This window comes from Nannobrachium achirus (genome assembly GCF_963921795.1).
Source record: "Nannobrachium achirus genome assembly, chromosome: 11".
In the NCBI taxonomy this organism is placed as follows: Eukaryota; Metazoa; Chordata; class Actinopteri; order Myctophiformes; family Myctophidae; genus Nannobrachium; species Nannobrachium achirus.
The window spans coordinates 31,562,231-31,589,187 of NC_137820.1; the positions used below are offsets into that span (position 1 = coordinate 31,562,231).

Here is a 26,957-nt window from a genome sequence, read left to right on the forward strand (position 1 = left end):
TCCGCTGCTTTATTCCCATGGTTTGAACCCTGTGGCTAATACAGCTAACGGCCAGTTAGTTCGTTTTACAATGATCTTTAACAAGGATTTATGTATAGATTTTTACAGCTAACGGCCACCAGGGGCACTCTAGCGGGAAGCAGGAAGGACACCTGCGGCTTATAGTCAGGTGCGGCTTATATATGTAAACATTTGTTTTTTGTTCTAAATGTAGCTGGTGCGGCTTATATTCAGGTGCGGCTTATTAGTCCAGCAATTACGGTACTTAGAGGGAGATTTCTTCAAAAAAAAAGTGCACAGAAAGTGTTAATTTGTTTTTATGTGGCCACACCCACCTGTTTATTAAGTATACCGGGTTGTCAGATGGGTGTTGCTGATATGGTAAAAAGAAGAGGGGATGATTTTCTGACATTGTGTGATGTGTAGTGAGGATGCTGTATGATCACGTAGTTAGGGAGTTAATTTACAGCAATGAAATACGCTACTGTAGCTGCTCCTTGTGAAGGACTCCCAACACTGGACAGTGAGGACATTTTGTGATTTTAAAGGGCCTACACCATGCTTTTAAAACTATATTTTTTGTATAAATATTAGTGGTGTCCAACGATTAAATATTTTAATCGCGATTAATCGCATGATTTATGTAGTTAATCGCGCGATTAATCGCAAATAAGTCATCAGCTTTTATCAGGTCATAATGTAACTTGGAGGGATAACTTTCAAGTCTTTTGTGGCCCTATTAACTTGGGAGTGTAAATATTTGCTGGATTTATGCAAAAGTATGTTAATCTTTTATTCTAAATCAATTAAAAACCTGAATAAATCATAATGGTATTGCATTAAACAGACTGCAGCTGATGGGTATAAGGATCTGCTAAATGATTACTGTTGTGTCCACCTTTATGCTTTAATTATACATTGTATTTTTTGTTACATCAACAGGGATGGACCTTGTAGCCAATATAGCCGATATTGTACTAATGTTTGTAAATATGCGATTAATTGCGATTAAAATAATTAATCGCGATTAACATATCGGTGAGTTAATTGCGATTAATTTAGTTAACTCGGACAGCACTAATAAATATATGCTCAAAATTGAGTCTTAGACAGGTTTTAACCCTCAAAAAACACTCTGACCATTCTTTTTGTTTGTTCTAGCTCTACTATAATGAGGCTCTCCAGCTGCAATACCAAAACGGCCTCTGTTTGCTCAGGGGCGCATCTAGTGGGGTTTTTCCAGAAAAAAAAGTTTTTTGAAAAAAAAAAAGTTTTTTGAAAAAAAAAAAGTTTTTTGAAAAAAAAAAAAGTTTTTTGAAAAAAAAGTTTTTGAAAAAAAGGTTTTTGAAAAAAAAGAAGTTTTTTGAAAAAAAAAAGTTTTGAAAATTATTATTTTTTTAAATAAAAAAAAAAAAAAAAAAATGTTTTGACTGCATTTTTTTTGAAAAAAAAAAAGTTTTGAAAAAAAAAATTGAATTTTTTTTTTTTCTTTTGACTCTGAAAAAAAAACGGGAAACGAGAGTGACGTCACTCTCGTCAACTCTCAGAACAGCACTGTTCTGAGAACCCGTGGAAAGCTTTTCATCTCTGTCTGCCCAAAACCAGAGAAAGACACAACGGTCAGAAATAGGACTTTGTGAGGATAGAAGGTGCCAGTGGGACCCCAAAAAAAGGTTTTAAAATAGAAAAAGTGAAAATTCATGGTGTAGGTCCTTTAAATACATTTATCGTCCACAGCCAGGGCTGTCATTTGTGGTTCGTTAATTGCCAGCCCCTATAGCTTCTCAGAAACCGTTAATCAATGTTATTCAGTAATCTGATTTTAGAGGGTCCCCGGCAAAAGTAGTTAATTTAGCAATCACAGTCATTTGAATAACCACTTCATCCATTTATAAGTTCTATAAAAAATTATATTCAAAAATATCAGATCTACAAGCTCACAAGCTCATATTGTTTTTATATACAGTATATTAAATCTTCTCTTCTGGGGATCCCTGACACCAAACCTTTTCAGATGGGGGGTCCACGACCAAATTACATATCAATTTAGGGGTCCATGACATGAAAAAGGTTCAGAACCAACTGCTTTATAGTGTTGGAATAGTCGTGTGGTGAGTTGGTTGTATATGTAAGTTTGTGATTTTCTTCTTCGAAGTCCACACAAGTGTGTTTTGATTCGTCGTAATAAAAGAAAATAAACCATTCATTCATGCATTCATTTGTATGAAATGACTGCCTGTCTGACACTGACTGTACTCTTCCTTCTCCATGGGAGCAGTGGCGTCAGTTCAGAAAAAGCTAAGGTATGGCAACATGACATGGTGTCTTGCACGCGCGCGAAGAGTCATGTTGCCATACCTTATAGCAACAGGCATGATACATTTATTTTTATTTTTTATTTTATTTTTTTCCCCCGTTTTTACGGTTTCTTGGGCTGGATATGGCAGCCTGGAACAGTTGTTCAAGTGCAACTAAACTTGGCATGTTAGTAAACGTGCCACAATTAACAATAATGCATTGCACCTGTGCAGCTGACCTGCGGAACCTGGGAATATACCATTCTGTCAAGATGGGGAGAATACAAGTGTGGAGAATATAATAATAATACCTTGTTAAAGTGACCATTTTGTAACATTTTGCATTTGTAGTTATCTTACTATAATTTAACAACATAATAACCAGCACAGATAGACAAAGAGACATTCATGGATTTATATTTAATAGTAACATTTATTTTCCCCCCCTGGACCCTGGGTATGGCAGCTGCATACCCCTGCCATACCCAATTGACGCCCCTGTTCCTTCTCCATGAGACGCTTGTTGTGCCTGTGGTTGTACAGTAATCTACTTATCAGACAAGAGGAAAAGATTATGTCATTAATCAGTGACATGCATGGGAACAACGCTGTATGGTGTGAGCTAATTCTGGTGACTGTATCATACTGTATGTACCCAGGACACACTGCACACTTTCCAGTAAGCAGTGGTTGGAAAGAACAGTACTCAAATGTTTTACTCAAGTAAAAGTATCAATACTGTAATACAGAAATACTCTCAGACTGGTACAATTAGTTAATACAAAATGTACTTGAGTAAAAGTACAAAAGTATTGGTATCAAAATGTACTTTAAGTACCAAAAGTATGCAGAATGTCCAATTTCTCAAGTTCTCAAAAAATGCATAAAGATGTAGATCTATACTGTAAGCTCACAACGCGTCGCATCACTTAAGCCCTATTTTATACTTTGTCCGCTCAAAAATATCTGATCTACAAGCTTGTGAGCTTTTAGAACTGAACATTTTGTTTTGCTGCTAATACTTTTACTTGTGTTCTTATACTCGAGTCAAACTTTGCATCTAGGAACTTAGTATTTCTTAACCCATTTAGGCCTAGAATTATTTGAATGCTTTAACCAGTGAAAAATAGCAGATATACAAACTCACAGCGCGGCACCGAGTGCCGCGCTGCGAGCTTGTAGATCTGCTATTTTTGAAAAAGTCGTGAAAATGTGTGCAAATCTTTGAATATATGTATTTTCAAAGCGAACGTTTGTAACTCAAATTTTGCTTCTGGGGGGTCCCTGGAACTAGATATTTTGAGATGGGGGTCCGTGGCCAAATACATATCATTTTGGGGGTCCTTCACCTGAAAAGGTTTGAGAACCACTGACATAGTAGTCTCTCAAGAACAGACTAACTGAGCTCCAGTTAAGTGAAAAGGACCTTTTCTTTGACGATGGCTGGCCAGATTGCTGACAATCTTAGAAGGATTCAAAAGACACTTATAGAATCGGGTCAAAATTCTAATTTTCACGATTTTTCCAAAAATAGCAGATCTACAAGCTCGCAGCGCGGCACTCGGTGCCGCGCTGTGAGCTTGTATATCTGCTATTTTTCAATGGTTAAAGCATAAAATAACGATACACAATAATGTGTACCCGTTCTGATTGTAAGGTATTGCTACGTTTACTTGGGAAAACCCTTTGGTTGTACTTCCTGCTGCTGGCACAGTGCCTTACTTGTAATGACTTTGATGAGTCACGTTAACGTGACATCAGAGACTCTAGTTGTTATGGGGATTATCCTCTGGGTAAACCCTGGAATGTTTTTGTTTGCCGTTTTCATTCACGACTTGTTCTTTCCTTTCCTTCTGCTAAGTTAAACAAAAGATGAGTTGTACAGTAGGACGTCGCTGTTGGGCAAGAAACCTTGTATCTCCGTAATTCTATCTTTTGTGTTTTGTATGTAAATTAACTCCCCTACTTGATCACAATACAGCGTCACACAAAAGCATCAAAAGTAGCAGATCCGCCCGCAGGCTAGAGCTTGTAGCGCTTCTACTTTTGCTATTTTTTGCATTTGAATCCTGAAAAGCAACAGCTTTGGACCAAGGTTATTATAGGTAACGAAAAGAAAACTGCATTGTGTGTTTACCAGTAAGACACCCTAAGGGGCGAGAAGCTGAAACAACAGAGACTGACATAATATGTCCATATATGGGCATTCCCCGATATGGGCTTAATGTTGACAGGACATAATTCATTTGTGTTAATTAATAAAGTGTGGTTGCCGTGACGCGAGTCACACTTGCAAATTAATTATTTCTTGGCCATACAGTATATGGAGTGTGACTGACTGAGTGACTGAGTGACTGACTGACGCACATGAGCTGCAGGTTTTCATAGTAAATGTGACCAACGGTCGCAGCAAAACAAAATGAAATTATAGACAAAATGCCCCTCGTTTTCCTCGTTGATTGTCCAACAGTAACCGAATATATTATGTTTTGAGCGGTATCTTTTGTTGAGTTTAGAATAGATTCCTGCAACTGACAAAAACCAAAGTATGAAAAAAAAAGTCACAAAAATAAATTGAAAACAAATAAAAACTAGCAAACCTGCTCTAAAACGAATTAAAAGTGAATGACTGAAGTAGAAAAACTAAAACCATACTATAATGAAAGATCCAAAAACTATTATAACCTTGCTTTAGGACATACTGTATGAGGTTTCCTCCTGACGAGCTAGAGATGGTTTTCTGTACAGAGAAGGGCTGGGTTGGTTATGTTTGCTGTGATGATGAAGTCATGCCATGAATCACAGTTTGTTTTAAGGCTCCTACTGTTTGACATGCACACACTCTAAACACACACAGAGCATAGACTATACTGTATTATATTGTGTACATAACATGCAACACAAAGTTATAGTTAGTGCTCAAACTAAATCCATGTGATTTCAATGACGTACGGCAACGTTGTATAAAGGCCTTAAAGAATGGGTCAGAATGACTGTGAGATATGTCTTGTTGATATGACTTGTGTATTCACATGACAAGCAGCTATGCAGTGTCCCGAGTGCGACCGGAACTTCAGCACGCATTTGTTTCACTTTTCAGACAGGTTTTGTGTGTGTGTGTGTGTGTGTGTGTGTGTGTGTGTGTGTGTGTGTGTGTGTGTGTGTGTGTGTGTGTGTGTGTGTGTGTGTGTGTGTGTGTGTGTGTGTGTGTGTGTGTGTGTGTGTGTTAGCAACCAACGCATACCTCAGGCGTTTTAGAATTGCTGTCTTAAAATTTGAATATAAAAAAAAATAGACATTGTGAAGTCCATTTTCCTGGTCCTCCCAATAATTTAGTTTTGTTATGGATAAATATATCGTCACTGTCGGGCAGAAACCTCTTATCTCCAAGTTTCAAATTAGTAATTTTTTTTCACAAAGTGAAGCACTGCTTCATCACACAAGGCCGTCACACAAAAGTAGTGAAAACAGCCGATCTACAAGCACACAATGCCTCGCGGTGCGAGGCGTTGTGTGCTTGTAGATCGGCAGTTTTCACTAGTTTAAATCATTTTAAAAATTATAAATACAATAAAATGTCGATGTCCAAGCAGGCAACTCAAATCTCTGCTTCTGAGTTGTCCCTGGAACAACATATCTTGAGATGGGGGTCCGCGGCCAAATACCTGTAATTTTGGAGGACCTTGACATGGACAGGTTTGAGAAACATGAGTTTTTTAAAAACATTTTAGGAGACATTTATAGAATCGCGTCAATATATTGAAATACTTGCACAATTTGTCAGGATTTTTTTCAAAAATGTGTCCCTCACAAGTAGGCAAACATCATGTGTGCGTTCACACCAGGCGTGTTGTTGGCTGGATTATTCATGAAGCTTTCCCGGAAGAGAAAGATCCCATGATTGGCCGCTAGATGCGCTGTTTCCCCCCCCCCCCCCGCGAGGTACCAAAAAGATTTTTCTCCACTGGACCCCATTCATTTTCCTCTTTGAATTTCTAACCTTAATAAACATCGTCATACATACTTTATGGTTCCTGTCACTAGTGAAAAACTGCCTTTCAATTACCATGATATGCGTTTTGTGCAAATATGGTCCCATTTATATTAAAATTGTGGATAAAGTTGCGGGGGGCGCGGCCAACTAAACTGATACCGGCCGGCTGTGTTCTTCTTCGTGTGCTGTATTTCTGCGGGAGGCTCCGACCACATTCTCCCATGTATCCCTGCGGTTGCACGTTACCGTTGACAGCCAATAGCATTCCTTATGATTCCTGGGGTACCCATTCAAACAATGATGACAACACCCATACAAGGGACAAAAAAAGCGCCATTTTCGCCGCATAGAAACCAATGGCTTCGCACCGTCCATATTTTTTTTTACAGTATATGGTTCACATGCGTGCGTGCGTGCGTGCGTGCGTGCGTGCGTGCGTGCGTGCGTGCGTGCGTGTGTGTGTGTGTGTGTGGTGAGGACAGGGTGGTGACACCACACTGATGCCTGTGTGACATGTGCTGCGGCATGAGCATGAGGTCATCGGCGGTCATTCCGGTGACCCCGGGGGTCACCTGATCCGGCCCCGCCCCCGCCCCTCGCTCACACACCACACCAGCGCTACACACACCACCTCTGACCCCATGTACTACATCAGAGGGTCTTCAACAGGGGGCCCGGGACCCCTAGGGTCGGGTCCTCAGAGTTACTGCAGGGGGTCCTCCAAATCTTTGTGTGATAGAAAGAAAAGAATAAAATCTCCTTTTTAGCCAGATTCTTAACCAGATTCGGGGAACTTTAGCCAAAAATAGCCGGTCTACAAGCTCACAAGGCCTCGCGCTGCGAGGCGTTTTCTGTCCCCCCCCCCCCACACACACACACACACACGCGCACACACACACGCACGCACGCACGCACGCACGCACGCACGCACGCACGCACGCACGCACGCACGCACGCGCGCGCGCGCACACACACACACACACACACACACACACACACACACACACACACAGTGCGGTGGCAGCTGCCTGCAGCAGTCAGTAGTGACATCATTGGTTCTGTGGTGGTGTTATCTATCTATACGGCGTTGAGCTGGACGTGTCACAGCCCTCCTGACGGAGACTGACGTCTGCACATCAGCTGCTGGGCAGCAGCATCATCATCATCTGCTCCCAGGGGCGTCACACCAAATTCTGGGCCCTGGGTACAAGGATTCACTGCGGGCCCCCCATGAATATTAACTATTGAAAAATAGCAGATATACAAGCTCACAGCGCAGCACCGAGTGCCGAGCTGTGAGCTTGTAGATCGCTGCCTCCTTAAACTTATGCTTTTATATCAGTGGTTCTCAAACCTTTTCACGTCAAAGACCCCCCAAATTATATGTATTTGGCCACGCAGACGCGCAGACCCCCATTTCGAAACGCGTTGTTCCAGGGACACCCTCACGGCCCAGAAGCAAAGATTTGAGTTCACTTTAAAATGATTTGCACACAGTTTCACCATTTTCCAAAAATAGCAGATCCACAAGCTCATAGTACAGCACCAAGTACATTATGGAGTATTATATTGTGCGGTGTGGCACAGCTCTCAGTGTCCTTGTCCCATGGGTCAGTGCAGTGTTGTTGCTGAGGTCAGGGAAAACCCTGCCATCACTTCCTCTGGACAGTAGGACAGAGAGCTACTGTCTCTCATAACCTGACCATCTGCCTTCTGTGTTTCTGTCTTATGTCTTTTAGTTTTAGTCATAAACCTGAAATACGCTGAAAAGTACGTATTAGTTTTAGTCTAATTTTAGTCGACCAAATATCATAAGATTTTAGGCGACTAAATCTACTGTTGAGTTTGTCAACTGAAATGTATTTTGGCAGCCCTTCACGGCATCGTAATGACTGATTTTACACTTGGTTGTGTGCTGAAAATAGCAGATCTACAAGCTCACAACGCGTCGAGCTTGTAGAAACACCTGAGAGCAACCAAACATAAAATGACTCTCTTCTCCACTAGTCCCTCCCTAACGTTTTAGTCTAGTTTTTATTTTGTTGACGAAATTGTCAATATATTTAGTCTTAGTTTTAGTCATCACAGCTTAGTTTTTATTTAGTTTTCGTCAGTGAAAAAAACGCAGTCGACAAACATTTTTCGTCATAGTTTTAGTCAACGAAATCAACACTGCTACACGTATGTGTTCACTTCTCTCTCTCCCTGGATCTGCGTATAGAGGACAGGATCAACAATATGCTTTCTCCTTGTTTACAACCTGCCGTGATGGATGGCCATTGGCCAGCCTCTCCTCTCCTCTCCTCTCCTCTCCTCTCCTCTCCTCTCCTCTCCTCTCCTCTCCCAGTGGCGTCAGTTCAGAAAAAGCTAAGGTATGTTGCCATACCTTAGCAACAGGCGTGATACATTTATTTCAAGAAGTACATTCTATTTTTCACCCGTTTCTACGGTTTCTTGGGCTGGATATGGCAGCCTGGAATGGTTGTTCACGTGCAGCTAAACTTGGCATGTTAGTAAACGTGCCACAATTAACAATAATGCATTGCACCTGTGCAGCTGACCTGCGGAATCTGGGAATATACCATTCTGTCAAGATGGGGAGAATACAAGTGTGGAGAATATAATTTTAATACCTTGTTAAAGTGACCATTTTGTTACATTTTGCATTTGTAGTTATTTTACTGTAATTTAACAACATAATAACCAGCAAAGATAGACATAAGAGACATTCGTGGGTTTATATTTAAAAGTAACTTTTATTATTTTCCCACCTGGACCCAGGGTATGGCAGCTGCATACCCCTGCCATACACAATTTACGCCCCTGCTCTCTCCTGCAGTGTGCATGCGTCAGGGACACATCACAGCGTGTGTGTGTGTGTGTGTGGTTGGAGTGTGTTGCGTTGCTGCTGTAGTGAGTGCTGCAGAGGTATAAGGAGGGCTGCATGCTGCTCCATGCGACTATAGCTGCTGCTGCTGCAGTCTGGCATGCGTGCAGCTCCGCAATCCGCAGCCAGGCCTTTTAACAGTGCAGCAAAGCCACACTAAAGCAGTGTTTCTCAACCTTTTTTCTGCATGGGCACACTTTTCATGTCCCAAGAATCCATGGGCACACCAACATAATACGGGGGTGTAAATATCGTCACTGTCGGGAAGAAACCTTGTATCTCCAAGTTCCAAATGTGTATGTTTCTTCGCATGTAAAATGTCATGATCATTGATTGATTGATTGAAGACTTTATTAGAAGTTTGCATAGAAAAAGGTACAGTTTCATGACGGTACAGTTCACTGGTACAAGGTCAACTAAAAGGAGATCCTAGAAAAGACTACGTTTATTTCCATAGGAAACCATTGAAGTATCTCATATTTGAATTGAATGACAGACGGATAGAACCCAGTACTATGCAGTAGATATAGTAAAAAAAAAAAGTAAATAAAAATAAAATAAACAGTGCAAAAAATATATACAGTAGGTAAATACAAAGGAGGGTCAGGGGAGGCTGGTTACTGCTAGTTGCGAACGGCTGCTGCCTGTAAGTGGTTTTTCAGGGCGATTTTAAAGGATGCTAGGGAACCACACTCCTTTAAGGCCTTCGGTAGGGCCTTCCACATTTTGGTTGTATAGCAGAAGAACGAGTTTGACCCTTCGTTTGAGTTGACTTTGGGTTGAACGTGATCTGTGGCACTGCCTCTGGTGTTGTAACTGTGTACATCCTTAACGTTTATAAAGCATTTTGCCAGGTTACATGGGTATCTAGTGGTGTAGTGTATCTTGTACACCAGGCCCATTGCAAGTTGCTGTACTCTGACAGCCCTAACGACGCCTAGTGTATGATCCTACGTAAGTCCAGCGATTTTCTCTCTCTCTCTCTCTCTCTCTCTCTCTCTCTCTCTCTCTCTCTCTCTCTCTCTCTCTCTCTTTCTCTCTCTCTCTCTCTCTCTCTCTCGCTGCATCTTGACACATTGCTCACCCGATCCGCCCTCCACTCCCAGCTATACGGGGGTTAATTAACCAGCTCTATATTTACCGTCGCCCTAGGAAGTTTGATTTCAACTGTGAAATGCAAAGCGCGTTGTTGTACGAGTCAGCTGGAATGTTGTACGTTCATGTTATGCGTGGCGTGGTGTAGTGTATGTCTGAACAGCAAGCGTTCAGACGTCTGGATGTCACTCAGGCCCCAGGAATAGTGCTGATGCCATTAGGATCTTCAGGGTGGCCATTAGCGACCTTAAGCAACTCTACGGCAATGGCAGATGACAACGGTAACCGGAAATGATCCGCGCTCGATAGATAAACCTGCCGTCGCCGCAGCCGTCTCTACTACGGCAGAAGGTCCCTTCACACGTAGCGCCTACTCCGTCTGCTGTGTGTACGCGTCGCCATGGGAACCAAAGCGTTCAGTGAAAGGGGTGGGAACCTGGTGGGAACGCCGCCGAGCCTTTGCTTAACCATTTTGATCGCTACGGCGATTACGTCATAGCAGCCGTAGTCCGCCTGGTGTTGCCGTCCTGAAAATCATCGAGCTTAAAGTCGCTATTATCCCAGGGTGGAGGTTCATGGGAACTCCCTTTTTTGCAGGTCTTTCAGTCCGAGTGTATCACAAAAAGCACCTCGGTTAAGGCAGGGAAAGCTTGTGATTGGCTGCGCGGAGGTGCCGAAAGTCGGGGGGGGGGGACACCTTTTACATAGGTGATGTCACCTGTGATGTCACAGTGACAAGGGAACCAACTCATAGACTGTAAAAATGTGTACTGACTGACTGACTGACTGACTGACACAGTATGGATATCCAGGGTTTGATCTTTGATGAGGTGATGTCACGTGATGTCACGTGACATCACTTCCTGTACTGACACAGACGGAGACAAGCTGCAACATTTCTCATGGTATACTGCGACCTTCGGTCGCAACGACCTTCGGTCGCAACGACCTTCGGTCGCAAACATCGTCATGATTGCTTAGCAGAACGTTGGATAACAATATAATAATAATAGATGGGTTTGGGGAGAGAGAAGTAAAGACAGATTATTTTACCCTGCATCGTTTTATTTCTCACCATGAATAATGAAAATTATTACGCTTAAACAGCTTTAATACATTCGGTACCCAGGAAGCAGAAGGCAACGACAGTGTGTTTGAATGCGTTCAGTAGCGTCAGTTCAGAAAAAGCTAAGGTATGGCAACATGACTGGTGTCTTGAACGCGCGCGAAGGCACGCGTTCAAGACACCAGTCATGTTGCCATACCTTATCAACAGGCACGATTCATTTATTTTAAGAAGTACATTTTCTTTTTTTCCCCTCGTTTCTACGTTTTCTTGGGATGGATATGGCAGCCTGGAACGGTTGTTCAAGTGCAGCTAAACTTGGCATGTTAGTAAACGTGCCACAATTAACAATAATGCATTGCACCTGTGCAGCTGACCTGCGGAACCTGGGAATATACCATTCTGTCAAGATGAATAAAAATGTGGAGAATATATACCTTGTTGAAGTGACCATTTTGTAAAATTTTGCATTTGTAGTTATTTTACTGTATTTTATAACATAATAACCAGCACAGATAGACAAAGAGACATTCATGGATTTATATTTAAAAGTAACTTTAATTTCCCCCCCTGGACCCAGGGTATGGCAGCTGCATACCCCTGCTATACCCAATTGACGCCTCTGGATGCGTTTGAGAGCCGCTCATCGCTGAGCGTCCCATGCGGCGTGGTGACCTTGTCCTTGTCACCTGCCTGGCTCTGTGCCAAAGCCACTCTGAGACGCTGCAGCTGCTTTGTTAAGCGGAAACACAATGAGACACAAAGACATACTGTACACAATGTACACCACACAGGGCACAGTAAGTAGGGTAACGTGCAGCAACTTGCAGGCCCATTGCAGCAACTTGCAATGGGCCTGGTGTACAAGATACACTACACCACTAAGATACCCATGTACCTGGCAAAATACTTTATAAACGTTAAGGACGTCCACAGTTACAACACCAGAGGCAGCGCCACAGATCACGTTCAACCCAGAGTCAACTCAAACAAAGGGTCAAACTCGTTCTTCTGCTATACCACCAAAATGTGGAATGCCTTACCGAAGGCCTTAAAGGAGTGTGGTTCCCTAGCATCCTTTAAAATCGCCCTGAAAAACCACTTACAGGCAGCAGCCGTTCGCAACTGGCAATAACAAACCTAGCCCAGCCTTACCCTCCCCTGACCCTTCTTTGTATTTACCTACTGTATATAGTTTTTTTTGTCTCTTTTTGGAGCTGTGTGGAACACAAGCTCCCTATACGTGGCCGTGTGTGTAGGTATGTATGTTTGTATGTGGGTCTGTCTGTATGTAGCCTCAAGCCTGTGGTGTAGTACCTTTTATGACCACACATGTTAAGGGAGGGCGCTGTTTTCAACTGCAATACACACACACACACACACACACACACACACACACACACACACACACACACACACACACACACACACACACACACACACACACACACACACACACACACACAGCTCCACTTCGAACAGAGGTTCGATTTTTTATTTTATTTTCGCCTGATATATCTACTGCATAGTACTGTGTTCTATCCGTCTGTCAGTCAATGTTATATGAGATACTTCAATGGTTTCCTGTGTAAATAAGCCAAGTGCTTTCCTAGGATCTCCTTTTAGTTGACCTTGTACCAGTGAAATGTATACCGTCATGAAACTGTACCTTTTTCTATGCAAACTTCTAATAAAGTCTTCAATTAATCAATCAATCGCCACAAACACATGCATGCACACGCACACACGCACGCGGTAAATGGTGCATTTATATAGCGCTTTTATCCAAAGCGCTTTACATAGATTGTGCTTTACATTCACCCATTCACGCACACATTCATACACCGGTGGCGGAGGAAACCATGCAAGGCTCCAACCTGCTCACCGGTAGCAATTAGGGGTTCAGAGTCTTGCTCAAGGACTCTTCGACATGAACTCAGGGGGAGCCCGGATTCGAACTGGGAACCCTTCAGGAACCCTTCGTGCTCTAATAACGGTTTCTCTACCCCTGAGCTATGCCGCCCCACAGGCACCCCCAGTGCTCAACACTGCGTGTCATTGCAGTGCAGCAGAGCGCTGCCCGCCATGCTAGGCAAGGCTCTCCAGACGGCTCACTGGCCTGCAGCTATAGAGGCTGATTGAAGACCTTTCTGCAGAGATGGTGAAAGGGGAAAGGGTTGAGGACGGAGTTATATATCGTCACTGTCGGGCAGAAACCTCGTATCTCCAAGTTTCAAATGTGTACGTTCTTTCGCAAAGTAAAGCCCTGCTTCATCGTACAAGGCCGTCGCACAAAAGTAGTGAAAATAGCCGATCTACAAGCACACAACGCCTCGCGGTGCAAGGCGTTGTGTTTAAATCATTTTTAAAATGATGAATGCAAAACGAACGCTTTTGGACATAAAAGTTTTTCACCCGACAACGACGATATATCGCCTCTGTCGGGCATAATAAGCCTCGTATCTCCAAAGTTTCAAATTTGCACAAGACTAGTGAAAATAGCCGATCTGTGTGCTTGTAGATCGGCTATTTTCACCAGTTTTAAATCATTTCTCAAATGATAAATACAAAACGAACGGCTTTGGACATACGAGGTTGTCCACCCGACAACGACGATATAATGTAAACAAAGAGATGCTCCATTTGTCTTTCTCTCTCAGAGTACCCCCTCTCCTCTCCTCTCCTCTCCTCTCCTCTCCTCTCCTCTCCTCTCCTCTCCTCTCCTCTCCTCTCCTCTCCTCTCCTCTCCTCTCCTCTCCTCTCCTCTCCTCTCCTGTGTCTGGTCCAGTGATGGTGTGATTCACGGCTGCTGCAGTCAGTGGCTGCCTTGGGCTTTTGGTCACGTGACCAAAGCCTGCCTGACAACATGGAGAACCAACTGCTGCCAGAGCGTTGCAGGCACACGTGCACGCTCTTCCCAAATACACACTCACTCACACACGCACACACACACACACACACACGCACACACAAAGGCGCATGCTCAAATCGCTTCCCATTCCATTCCTCGCTGACACCTTCTGACAGTGCACAAACTGCAGCACTATCGTGCGTCGATGAATGCACACAAACACGCACGCACCCAGCGTGATGGAGACATTTATGCTTGCTTTTAATGATCGGAGTGTTTTTCTTATCTCTTGTACGAGCCACCTCTCTGGAAGTTGTTATATTGCACAACAGATAAAAAACAATGAGTTGGACCTGCAGGTCATCAGTCGCTGTATTTCCTTCTGGTTAAATAATGATGCTGAGGTTTATTTATGACTTCTGTGTTAGGAAGCACCCATATGGTTCCAGAGGTCTCAAGTACTGTACTTTTTTTGGTATTTCCAATTTTCAGTACTTTTACTTCCAATTCTTAAATCTTTATACCACAATTTGTAACCCATTTTTCACCCGGTGTCAATTATCTAATGTAATCCTGGGCGCTACACTCCCTCTAGGGAGAGCAACGGACTGACCTCACACTTCCTTCTATGCATGAGGAGTCCAAGTCGATTCTTTTCACCTGACATGGGGGAGTTTTTCTCCGGTTGGACGTAACGTGTGGAAGAAAGACGTTATTCCAACCAGTTCCTTTTCCCCTCCATCAGGCGCCCCGCCCCTGGCCAGGGTTAGGCAGTATAGAGACCAGGATTACTGTCCCTACCCTAGGAGACACGGGGAGAACATGCAAACTCCACACAGAAAGGCCCTTTCGCCGACCCCACCTAGGGTGTGGGCGCTGATGACGCGGAGGACAGAACACGCCCCCAGCGTCTCCGGCGGGAATTGAACCCATGAAGACCTTCTAGCTGCAGATGTGTGTGCGGATCTTTGGAGAAATTCCGCAAATGGCAGATTTCTACAAGCACACAACACCTCCCTGTGTGCTTGTAGATCTACTGTTTTCACTAGTTTTGTGCAACAAATGAAGCAGGGCTTTATTTTTACAAAAAAAAAATCACATTTGAAACTTGGAGATACAAGGTTTCTGCACGACAACGACGATATGCTCTCTGTCGGGTGGAAACCACATATGGTGTCCAAAACTGTTACTTTTCGGGATTCAAATTCAAAAAGCGTCAAAAGTAGCAGATCTACAAGCGGCGCGTTTTGAGCTTTTTCTGCTTTGGTGTGACGCTGTGGTGTGATTGAGCAGGGTGTTCATTTACGGGTACACATTATTGTGTATCATTATTTTATGCTTTAAACTATTGAAAACTAGCAGATATACAAGCTCACAGCGTGGCACCGAGTGCCGCGCTGCAAGTTGTAGATCTGCTATTTTTTTTTTATTGTGAAAATTAGAATTTTGACTTGATTCTATAAGTGTCTTTTGAATCCTTCTAAGGTTTTTTGAAAAACCTATGTTTCTATGTCAGCAATCTGACCAGCCATCGTCAACTAAAAGGTCATTTTCACTTAACTGAGCTCAGTTAGCCTGTTCTTGAGAGACTACCATGTCAGTGGTTCTCAAACCTTTTCATGTGAAGGACCCCCAAAATGATATTTATTTGGCCACGGACCCCCATCTCAACATATTTAGTTCCAGGGACCCCCCAGAAGCAAAATTTGAGTTACAAACGTTCGCTTTGAAAATACATAATATTCAAAGATTTGCACACATTTTCACGATTTTTCAAAATAGCAGATCTACAAGCTCGCAGCGCGGCACCGAGCTTGTATATCTGCTATTCTTCACTGGTTAAAGCATTCAATAATTTTAGGCCTAAATAGTTTGAATACAGAGATAAGAAGGGTTTCTGCTCGACAGCAACCATATCGAACTGAATGGAAAAAAAAGAACCCATTGAGAATCATTGACTTTTACTGCATTGTGCTCAGCATTGCCGTGCGCCCATTGTTATTTATTTATTCTTCCTCATACAGTAACAGTATGCCGGTAAATTATATATTTGGTTTACTAGTTTCCTGGTTTATAGCATAGCTCCTCCGCATTCCAGTGGTATCCGATATGAGCATGTCTCTCTCTCTCTCTCTCTCTCTCTCTCTCTCTCTCTCTCTCTGCGCTGTGTGCAGTGGCGTAAAGTAACTTAAACTATTTGATAACAGATATACAAGCTCGCTGTGAGCTTGTATATCTGCTATTTTTCACTGGTTATAAAGCATTCAATAATTCTAGGCCTAAATGGGTTACGTAAAACATTCGAATGCTTATTCTTCCATCCCTGGTTGTGTGCAGGTGGAGTGGGGCAGGAAGCAGGAGGTGGTGGTGTACGACCAGAGCTCCAAGGAGGCGTCCAACCTGTCCAAGGACGGCTTCCTGCACATCCTGATGGGCAAGCTGGAGGGGACCTTCCACAGGGTGTCCCTGCTCACCGGTAAGACCGTGTGTGTGTGTGTGTGTGTGTGTGTGTGTGTGTGTGTGTGTGTGTGTGTGTGTGTGTGTGTGTGTGTGTGTGTGTGTGTGTGTGTGTGTGTGTGTGTGCGTGTGCGTGTGTGTGTGCGTGCGTGTGTGCGAGTGCGTGTGCGCGGCTGCGCAAGTGTGTGTGTCATGGTCGTGACACCTTGTGGCCAGCAGATGTCACTGTCGTGCATTACCCACAACAATCCCTTAATGATTGTTGCATAACAACTATACTTGTTAAGGTCAAGGTCTGAGGAAGAGGCCCGGTCAGCTCGAAAACGTACCTTTGGGAGCAACAACTGATGTGTGGAGTGGACTGTTTTCATTCTTAAATACTGTTACTGTTTGGTTTTTTTGGTCCAGCACCCAGCCTAGTAGGTTTGGGATGTGCGTGTCTTTTGGATGTTTTTCAGCATCTCTTTTAACAGTACTTTGCTTGAATTGATTAGACGAACTCTGCCTTCAAATTCAGTTTTATTACTCTCTATATAAAAACAGATGAGATATGAAAGAATGCTGTTTTCATACAAAGCAGCCTCTTTGATCTATCTCTCTTATTAGACTGACTCACTCGAGCCTTTCTCTGAAACCGACCCGAGTGAAATTACATTTTAAAGCTGCAATTTGTTTTATTTTGCATGTCGTAAATAGCTACACGCGTCACGTCCGTGACGTGTCGTGAGCTTGTAGATCTGCTGAGCCCGACACCGGCAGGCAAACGAGCACAAAATTAGGTTTACAGCTTGCAGTTGCATCTTCCCATGCGGGAAGAGAGGATCTACAAATGACAGATTGGATCCTGCCTTATTTCCCCCTCAGTTAATGACTTGTCATAGCGGCCATTAAGCATGTTAAGTGTTATCATTGAGTCCTCTAGATGCCTAGTTAGAGGGTTAATAACCCCTTCCCTCTCTCTCTGTCATAGACACAAACACACACACGCACACACACACACACACACGCACGCACGCACGCACGCACGCACGCACGCACGCACGCGCGCGCGCGCGCGCGCGCGCTCACACGCTCACATGCACACAAACACAAGCGCTATAGCAGAGGCTTAAGAATCTGTCCTAATAATGTTGTCTGCACAGAAAGCAAAGCGCCGTTGTCGGGTGGAAACCTTGTATGTCCAAAACCGTTCGTTTTGCATTTATCATTTTAAAAATGATCTAAACTAGTGAAAACAGCCGATCTACAAGCACACAACGCCTCGCACCGCGAGGCGTTGTGTGCTTGTAGATCTGCTGTTTTCACTACTTTTGTGCGACGGCCTTGTACGATGAAGCAGGGCTTTACTTTGCGAAAGAACGTACGCATTTGAAACTTGGAGATACGAGGTTTCTGCCCGACAGCGACGAAAGCGTAATCTCTGTCCCAGTCAGTCAGGATTCTCTCTCTCTCTCTCTCTCTCTCTCTCTCTCTCTCTCTCTCTCTCTCTCTCTCTCTCTCTCTCTCCCTGTCATCCCCATGTCTCTCGCTCCCCTCCTGTGAGATTAGTGTGTTTCCGTGAGTCATTCCCAGTCTCTTATAAACGGAGGAGGATTGCCTCAAAGCAACCCAGGCTCCCTCGATTAAGCTTAATTATTGTGCTCCCTCGCACGAAGGTGTCACTATATGCAAAAAGACCTGATCTACAAGCTAACAACGCATCGTTATAGCTTGTAGATCAGGTGTTTTTGGCATAGTGACACCTCGGCACCACAGAGAGCATATAAGCTTCAGTCACAGAGATGTGTATTTCTTTTAGATCTGTTTTGGGGCTTTTATGCCTTTATTGATAGGACAGCAGACTGACAGGAAATGGGGAGCGACACACAGCAAAGTCGTTGGGAGCGGGACTCAAACCTGTGACACGCTGTTAGGCATCAGAGCCTATGTGGTATGCGCCTGGACCGCTATGCCAACGGGCGCCCCCCCATCAATGCCCTGCCTGATCATACTATAGTGCCACACAAAAAGCATCAAAAGAATCAGATCTGCAAGCCCGAAACACGGTGCAAAGCTACGCGTTTCCAGCTTGGAGATCTGCTACTTTTGATGCCTTTGAATTCGAATCCTGGAAAGTTACGGTTTAATGAGGTTTGTACATACAGCACACACACACACACACACACACACACACACACACACACACACACACACACACACACACACACACACACACACACACACACTCACACACACAAATATCGTCACTGTCGGGCAGAAACCTCGTATCTCCGAGTTTCAAATGTGTACGTTCTTTTCGCAAAGTAAAGCCCTGCTTCATCACACGAGGCCGTGGCACAAAAGTAGTGAAAACAGCTGATCTACAAGCACACAACGCCTCGCACCGCGAGGCGTTGTGTGCTTGTAGATCGGCTGTTTTCTTTTATGTTTAGCCTATAGTCGAGGACCCACATGGCCAAAAGCTCAAAGAAAAGAGGGGTACCTGTGATTTTCTGCCGTACTTTTTATTTCAGTTTTATCTATTAGGTTGGTCATTAAGGTCCACAGAATGAGAGGCCTGCTCTGCCGGAAACATCGCGAAAAAAAGTTATGGCCATTTGTATATTCACTGTCCCATTGACTCCACTAGAAATATTAAAAAAAGAAAAAAAGTCTGCTTTAATTAGCATGTGAGGGGTCAAATTAGGGATCCTTCGTGATTCTGAATCCATTGCAAGCATTTGTTTTGCATGAAAAACATTCCTTGGGCAAGATATCAACCCCCCAAAACAGTCAAAAGTGATGAGTCATCACTTTTTTTCCACTTTTCACAGTTTTGCGCTGCCGAAAAGTAACCCAAGCAATGTTTTTTATGCAAAACAAATGCTTGCAATGGATTCAGAAACATGAAGAACCCCTAATTTGACCCCTCACATGCTAATTAAAGCAGATGTTTTTTATTTTTTTTATATTTCTAGTGGAGTCAATGGGACAGTGAATATACAAATGGCCATAACTTTTTTTCGCGATGTTTCCGGCAGAGCAGGCCTCTCATTCTGTGGACCTTAATGACCAAACTAATAGATAAAACAGAAATAAAAAGTACGGCAGAAAATCACAGGTCCCCTCCCATTTTGAGGACTGGGTCCCCGACTACTACTATATCTCGCACAAGCACACGGTCTCCCTTTGAAAGCGAGGACTTTCCGGCACTCAGCTTTTTCGATTAGTCTACGACATCCTTCTTAATGAAAGAGCACTCGTCAGCTTTTTCTCTCCTCTCATCCTTCCTGTCTTTATCTCTCTCTTTCTTCTCTCTCTCTCTCTCTCTCTCTCTCTCTCAACATATCCTCGACAAAAAAAATAAGAAAATAGGAAATCAGAGGAATCACATTACTTCCATTTCTGTCGCCGCCCCCCCCCCCCCCCCCCCCTCCCCTCTTTCGGCTTTTCTGCTTGTTTCCACGACAACAGTGGCAGAGAGGATGTTTCCCAGAGCGCAGGCAGCCAATAGCAGTGGCCGTTGTTTGGGTTGGTTGTGTTATTATCAGGGTCAGTGGAGTTAACTAGTCACTGTCTGTGCGTATACACTGGAAGCGAGCGTGTGTGTGTGTGTGGGCGCAGACGCGGGCAGACGCGGGCAGACGCGGGCGCGCGCGTGCATGAGGCGCGCGCACGTCTTCTTATCTGTAGGCGTGGTGGTGGGCAGGCGTGCGTGTACATGTCTGCGATGCTTGCATGCATGCATGCGTTATTGCCTATATGAATTCGTGCATCATAATTAAATGTGTGAATGAACCGTGTCTGGCTGTATGCGTGATACACAGAGGAGCCTGGAGGACAACACGGCTCCATGAGAACAGAGGGAGGGAATGAAAGAGGAGAGAGAGAGAGAGAGAGAGAGAGAGAGAGAGAGGAGAGAGAGAGAGAGAGAGAGAGAGAGAGAGAGAGAGAGAGAGAGAGAGAGAGAGAGAGATGTGTGAAGGAATCAGTGGTGTACAGCAGTAGCAGTGGTTCTCAGCCAGTGGTCCGGGGACCACCAGTGGTCCTTGAATGGATTCCAGGCAGCGGTGGAAAAAAATACTCACATTTTATACTTAGGTAAAAGTATCAAAACTGCAATGTAGATATACTGCGTTACAAGTAAAAGTCTGGAATTCAAAATCTGAAAAGTAGTAGTTTTCAAATAAATGTAGTGGAGTCAAAGTACAATATTTGGATCCGAGATGTAGTGGAGTAGAAGTAAAAGTATTGGATTGGCTAAACCAGAGGTAGGGAGCGCTCCGTTGTGTTCAATAGGACATCGAAGGGGCGAATATTTACTATTCTTACTATATACAGGGGGCGACAGACAGACAGACAGACGGTACTGCAGTTCGGCCACACAGTGGGGAGGCAGGAAACGGGCACACGGGCGGGCACAGGGGTCAGAGGTCATGCTGTGTGTGTGTGTGTGTGTGTGTGTGTGTGTGTGTGTGTGTGTGTGTGTGTGTGTGTGTGTGTGTGTGTGTGTGTGTGTGTGTGTGTGTGTGTGTGTGTGTGTGTGTGTGTGTGTGCCAGCTGGGCCACCTGATGTCTGGTGGCATGTGCCCCTCTCCACCCCCCCCCCCCCCCCCCCCACACCTCACACTGCCGTCTGTCTGTCTGTCTGTCTGTCTGTCTCACTGCATTGTCTCTCCTCCACCAATCCACACACCTTCATACACACACACACACACACACACACACACACACACACGCTGCACACACACACACACACACACACACACACACACACACACACACACACACACACACACACACACACACACACACACACACACACACACACGCGCTGCACACACACACACACACACACACACACACACACACACACACACACACACGCACACACATGTACGTATATCCCAACTCAGCCAATAATTTGATGACTTCATTTCTGAAGTTCCCTCTCTTGTTTTAGCCTCGCATAAACAGAGGACACATACCGGACGTACACAGTACACACACACGCCCACACACACATACGTACAAACGCGCTCACGTGCACACACTTGCGCTCGCATGCACACACACACACACTCACACTCACACACAAGCACAAATACGCGTGGGGAGGTTTGGAGGATGATGAGAAGGCAAGCATCCTTAAATGGGGTGAATTACAAGGAATAACAACATAACAACCACACTTGGCCTCACTGTCTGCAGACAGGGGTGTCGAACCAAATTCTGGGCCCTGGGTACAAGGATTCACTGCGGGCCTCTGACATAATGCTCTGACTTCACCGTGATGTCAGGGGAACAACAGTAACAGAATCCCTTTCATGCCCATATATGGAGTTCCCAGATGTCATCAATATTAAGCCCATACATGTATCTAACAGGACTTCATATGGGAATGCCCATATATGGAGGCCACATTGGCCACATACCACACTAACAGAATCCATATACAGTATGGCCAAGACAGATGGCCAAGACAGCCCATATCTGTCTGGCTGGTTCTACAGACATCTCTATGTATAGGCATTCCCAGTCCTGTTAGATATGTGCTTAATATATATATTTTTTTATAGTTTTTATCCCATGATTTTGTAACCAATTTTTTTCACCCAGTGCCAATTACCTAAGCTATGTAATCCTGGGCTCTGCTCTCCCTCTGCCGCGCCTGGGGAGACAATGGACTGACCTCATGCTTCCTTCAATGCATGAGTAGTCCAAGTTGTTTCTCTTCACCTGATAGGGGGGATTTCCCCGGTATGGACGTAGCGTGTGGAAGGAACACGTTATTCCAACCAGTTCCTTTCCCCTCCATCAGGCGCCCCGGCTGGCCAGGGGGAGACATTATAGAGACCAGGATTACTGCAAGTTTTTGTGAGGGTATCTACCCTAGGATACACAGGGAGAACATGCAAACTCCACACAGAAAGGCCCTTTCGCCAACCCCACCTAGGGTGTGGGCGCTGATGATGCGGAGGACAGAACACACCCACAGCGTCCCCCGGCGGGAATCGAAGATATGGGCTTAATATTGATGACATCAGGGAACTCCATATATGGGCATGAAAGGGATTCAGAAACCTTGTATCTTCAAGTTTCAAATTTGTATTTTTTTTCGTAAAGTAAAGCCCTGTTTCACAAATCTAGTGAAAATAGAAGATCTATAGGAAGATGCAGCCATTGTCACTATTTTAAATCATTTATAAAATTATAAATACAAGAGCGAACAGTTTTGTATTTTCTACCCGATAACAACGATATGCTATTTTTGAACTACTGATTATAGAAGGCATTTGTAGAATGGCCTTCACGTCAAAAACAACGTATTTTATAATTGATTAAATAAATTAGTTCGACACACGCACGCGCTACTAGACAAGAAGCATCCGTATAGCGTGCGTGTGTATGTGTTTGTGCGTGTGTGTTGTACCAGTGAGAACCTATTGATCTAAAAGCACTGGGTCAGAGAGCGGAGCGGGCGGTGTGTGCATGGGTCTACTTGGGTTTCTCTCTCTCTCTCCATTCAAGGCAAACAATCAATGGCTGAAAGCCCACTACTTCCTGTGAGTGTGGGTGATGTCATAGAGGGACCCGTTGTTATTGTGAATGAGAGAGAGAGAGAGAGAGAGAGAGAGAGAGAGAGAGAGAGAGGGAGAGGGACATGGGTCTGGTCAGGGGTGTCGCACCAAATTCTGGGCACTGGGTACAAAGATTCATTGCGGGCCCCCATGAATGTTCTTCATAGGGGGAGGAGGGGGGTTAACCCATTTAGACTGGGAACGCATAATTCCGCATTATTTTGTGCTTTAACTATTGAAAAATAGCAGATATACAAGCTCGCAGCGCGGCACTCTGCGAGCGTGTAGATCTGCTATTTTGAAAAATCGTGAAAAAGTATTTGCAGAAAAAGTATGTTTCTATGTCAGTGGTGCTCAAACCTTTTCATGTGAAGGACCCCCAAAATTATATGTATTTGGCCACGGAGCCCCCAGAAGCAAAATTTTAGTTACAAATGTTCACTTAAAAAAATACATATATTCATTTGCACACATTTTCACGACTTTTAAAAAATCGCAGATCTACAAGCACTCGGTGCCCGCGCTGTGAGCTTGTAGATCTGCTATTTTTCAATAGCTAAAATATAAAATAATTAGGGCCCCTCCACCTTGGGCCCTAGTAACTCAGACTCAGAATACATTTGACTTGAATGGGGAAAATTCAAATGTTGAGACAGAGTTCATTTGCAAGTGTGACTCTGACTCACATGACGGAATGCACACTAGTTGCAATTTCCCAGAAATGCATCTTTCTAGTTCTTGCGTTGCACTCTTACTTTGGACTGGCTGTGTGTGAAAGTGCTCGTGGGAACCGTCCGCGTCCCAACTGAGGACTGCCATATTTTTACCACCGAGATGACCTCACCGAGCCGGAGCACTGGGGACTGCATGACGCATGCTGCCTTTTTCAGAGATCCTGTGTGTGTGTGTGTGTGTGTGTGTGTGTGTGTGTGTGTGTGTGTGTGTGTGTGTGTGTGTGTGTGTGTGTGTGTGTGTGTGTGTGTGTGTGTGTGTGTGTGTGTGTGTGAGTGTTCTATATTTGCAAGGACCAAATGTCCCCCCACAATTATACGTATAGTAGAACAGTGGTTCTCAACCTTTTCAGGTTGTGACTCCCAAAATTTTAGAGTCATTTTAGAGGTATTAAATTGTCACTTTAGAAATGTGCAGATACCCTCTATACGCTTAAACTTTATGTTGGTTTGTTTACTGTTGAGTGAGAAAACAATGTTTCACATTGAGTTAATCATCTGGGGACCCCCACAGGTTGAGAACCACTGTAGTAGAATACGAGAGCTAGATGTGGTGAGGAGCATTTTCCTGGTCCTCACAAGGAGAAAAATGGTAGATTTACTTTTTTTTTAGATACTGTTGTACTGTTTACGATTATTTAAAAGATTCTGGATTAGGAATAGTGTTAAGATCAGACATTTAGGAGTTTAGGTTTATGTATTAGAGATAAGAGTTGTGCCTGATATAGCTAGCGCGACGCGTTGTGAGCTTGTAGATCTGCAATCTTTCGGCTCAAGGCTCACCATTCATCAAATCGGCGTCCTAAAATGTTGATGTTCTCACAAGTGCAGTAATACGAACCTGCGTGCGCGTGCGTGCACACGTGCACAACATGCGTGTTTACGGGCCAGAAGAACATCAGTAGAACTGAGCTGGGTCGGGAGCCAGCTGCGTCCCCAGTGCACGGTGATGTCAGTGACTTTTAGCGTGGTTTCCCACCAGCCTGCAGCCTGTCTGCTGCACACAACAAGCCTGCATAACATGCTCAAAAACAACAGCAGTGTAGTAGCGATGTTGATTTGATATGTTCGGACGTCATCAAAAGAAAATTCATAAAACACAGTACAAGGCTTTGCTCTGAAATAACACTTCTTTGTACAGACAAACGTCAACAATAAGGAACAGACATTAGGCCGGTTCCAAGTGTGTAATGTCATCTTTGGTGTCGTGTCGGATTGGCAGTTGTTGATTAGTCAGCGCCGTTGGCGAAACGCGACAAGACCGAACAGAACAGAAAATCATTGTTCAGGCAGCGCCGTTCCATATGCATGTGATCTGCAGATGAGAGAGAGAGAGAGAGAGAGGATGGACAAATGTTTTGACAGGAAGCGGACAAAAAAGTAATAATTTGCATCATAAAAGGGGAAACAACTGGCTTGGGAGGAAACAGGAAATATTCTGGTCTCTTAAATTATCGAGTAAAAGAGAATTGATAGATCGAGAGGAAGCGACGCCGGTTTGCACGAGTGTATGTGTGCACGCGTGCACGTGCAGTTTGCAGATGTGCGCTGGCTGCTCTTAATCGTGCACCATCTGCCAGTATTTTTCCCAGGATTACTGAAGCTGTACGCCACCGGGTCAGAGAGAGAGAGAGAGAGAGAGAGAGACACAGAGAGAGAGAGAGAGAGAGAGAGAGAGAGAGAGAGAGCTACAGAGAGACAGAGAGAGAGAGAGACAGAGAGAGAGAGAGAGAGAGAGACAGAGAGAGTGGATGAGAATGGGTTGACAGGTGAGTGGAGGAGAGATGACCCATCTAGAGGCCTAACGGCTCCTGATGAGCAGGTTGGTGCCTTGCATGGTTTCCTCCGCCATCGGTGTGTGAATGGGTGAATGTGAAATACATTGCGCTACATAAATGCAGTCCATTTACCAATTTACAGGGAAAAGTAAAATCCATGGCTCACATACATGTAGATCGATAGCTTTTCACTGGTGGTCAAATCCACACAACGTAGCTCAACTGAAGATTTTACCATTGCAGTGCTTGTAGATCTGCTGTTGAAAATGTGTGCATGTGTCTTTTTCTTTACTCAAATCTTTGCTTCTTGGAGGTTCCTGGCACAAATACAGGAAAAAACGTTTAAAAAGCTGCACTGCTGTAGCAGCACGCTAACCCTGATGTGTCTCACGCTGTCAGTATGTCAACCACCGGCAATGAAAACAATAAAAGAGCAACACGCACACTGTGACACACACACACAGAAGTTGATGAGGTGATGACACAATGATTCCAGGTATTAGGAGATGAAGAAAACACACAAACACACACCCCTCTCTCTTTTCCTCATCACTCAATCACTCGCTCGTTGAACCACTTTCTGGCCTTTGAACAAGTACGAGCACAGACCCACACGTACGCTTTTAAGCATTTAGGCCTAGAATTATTGAATGCTTTAGCTATTGAAAAATAGCAGATCTACAAGCTCACAGTAAATGTTGAACATTTTCAAAAGTCATGAAAATGTGTGCAAATCTTTGAATATATGTATTTTCAAAGCGAACGTTTGTAACTCAAATTTTGCTTCTGGGGGGTCCCTGGAACTAAATATTTTGAGATGGGGGTCTGTGGCCATATAAATATCATTTTGGGGGTCCTTCACATGAGAACCACTGACATAGTAGTCTCTCAAGAACAGACTAACTGAGCTCCAGTTAAGTGAAAAGGACCTTTTCTTTGACCATGGCTGGCCAGATTGCTGACAAAAAAAAACATAGAAGGATTCAAAAGACATAGAATCAATCAGGTCAAAATTCAAATTTTCACCATTTTTCAAAAATAGCAGATCTACAAGCTCGCAGCGCGGCACTCGGTGCCACGCTGTGAGCTTGTCGATCTGCTATTTTTCAATAGTTAAAGCATAAAATAATACTACACAATAATATGTACCCATTCTAATGGGTTAAAATATGGAGATGATCCGTTTCCTGGAACCACCTGAAAACTGTACTTTAGTATTTGAGTAGATGTACTCACTACTC

At 44.0% G+C, this 26,957-nt stretch overlaps 1 protein-coding gene across 1 annotated transcript in view; it reads left to right on the forward strand.

The window, feature by feature from the left end:
* The window catches only part of dusp8a (dual specificity phosphatase 8a), a gene marked incomplete at its 3' end in the record, with an annotated part of 121,930 nt that overhangs the window by 40,626 nt on the left and 54,347 nt on the right, over window positions 1–26,957 (forward strand). The window contains 1 exon segment of the mRNA XM_080736377.1: window positions 16,528–16,666. Within this exon segment, the coding sequence (XP_080592503.1) occupies window positions 16,528–16,666 (139 nt within the window).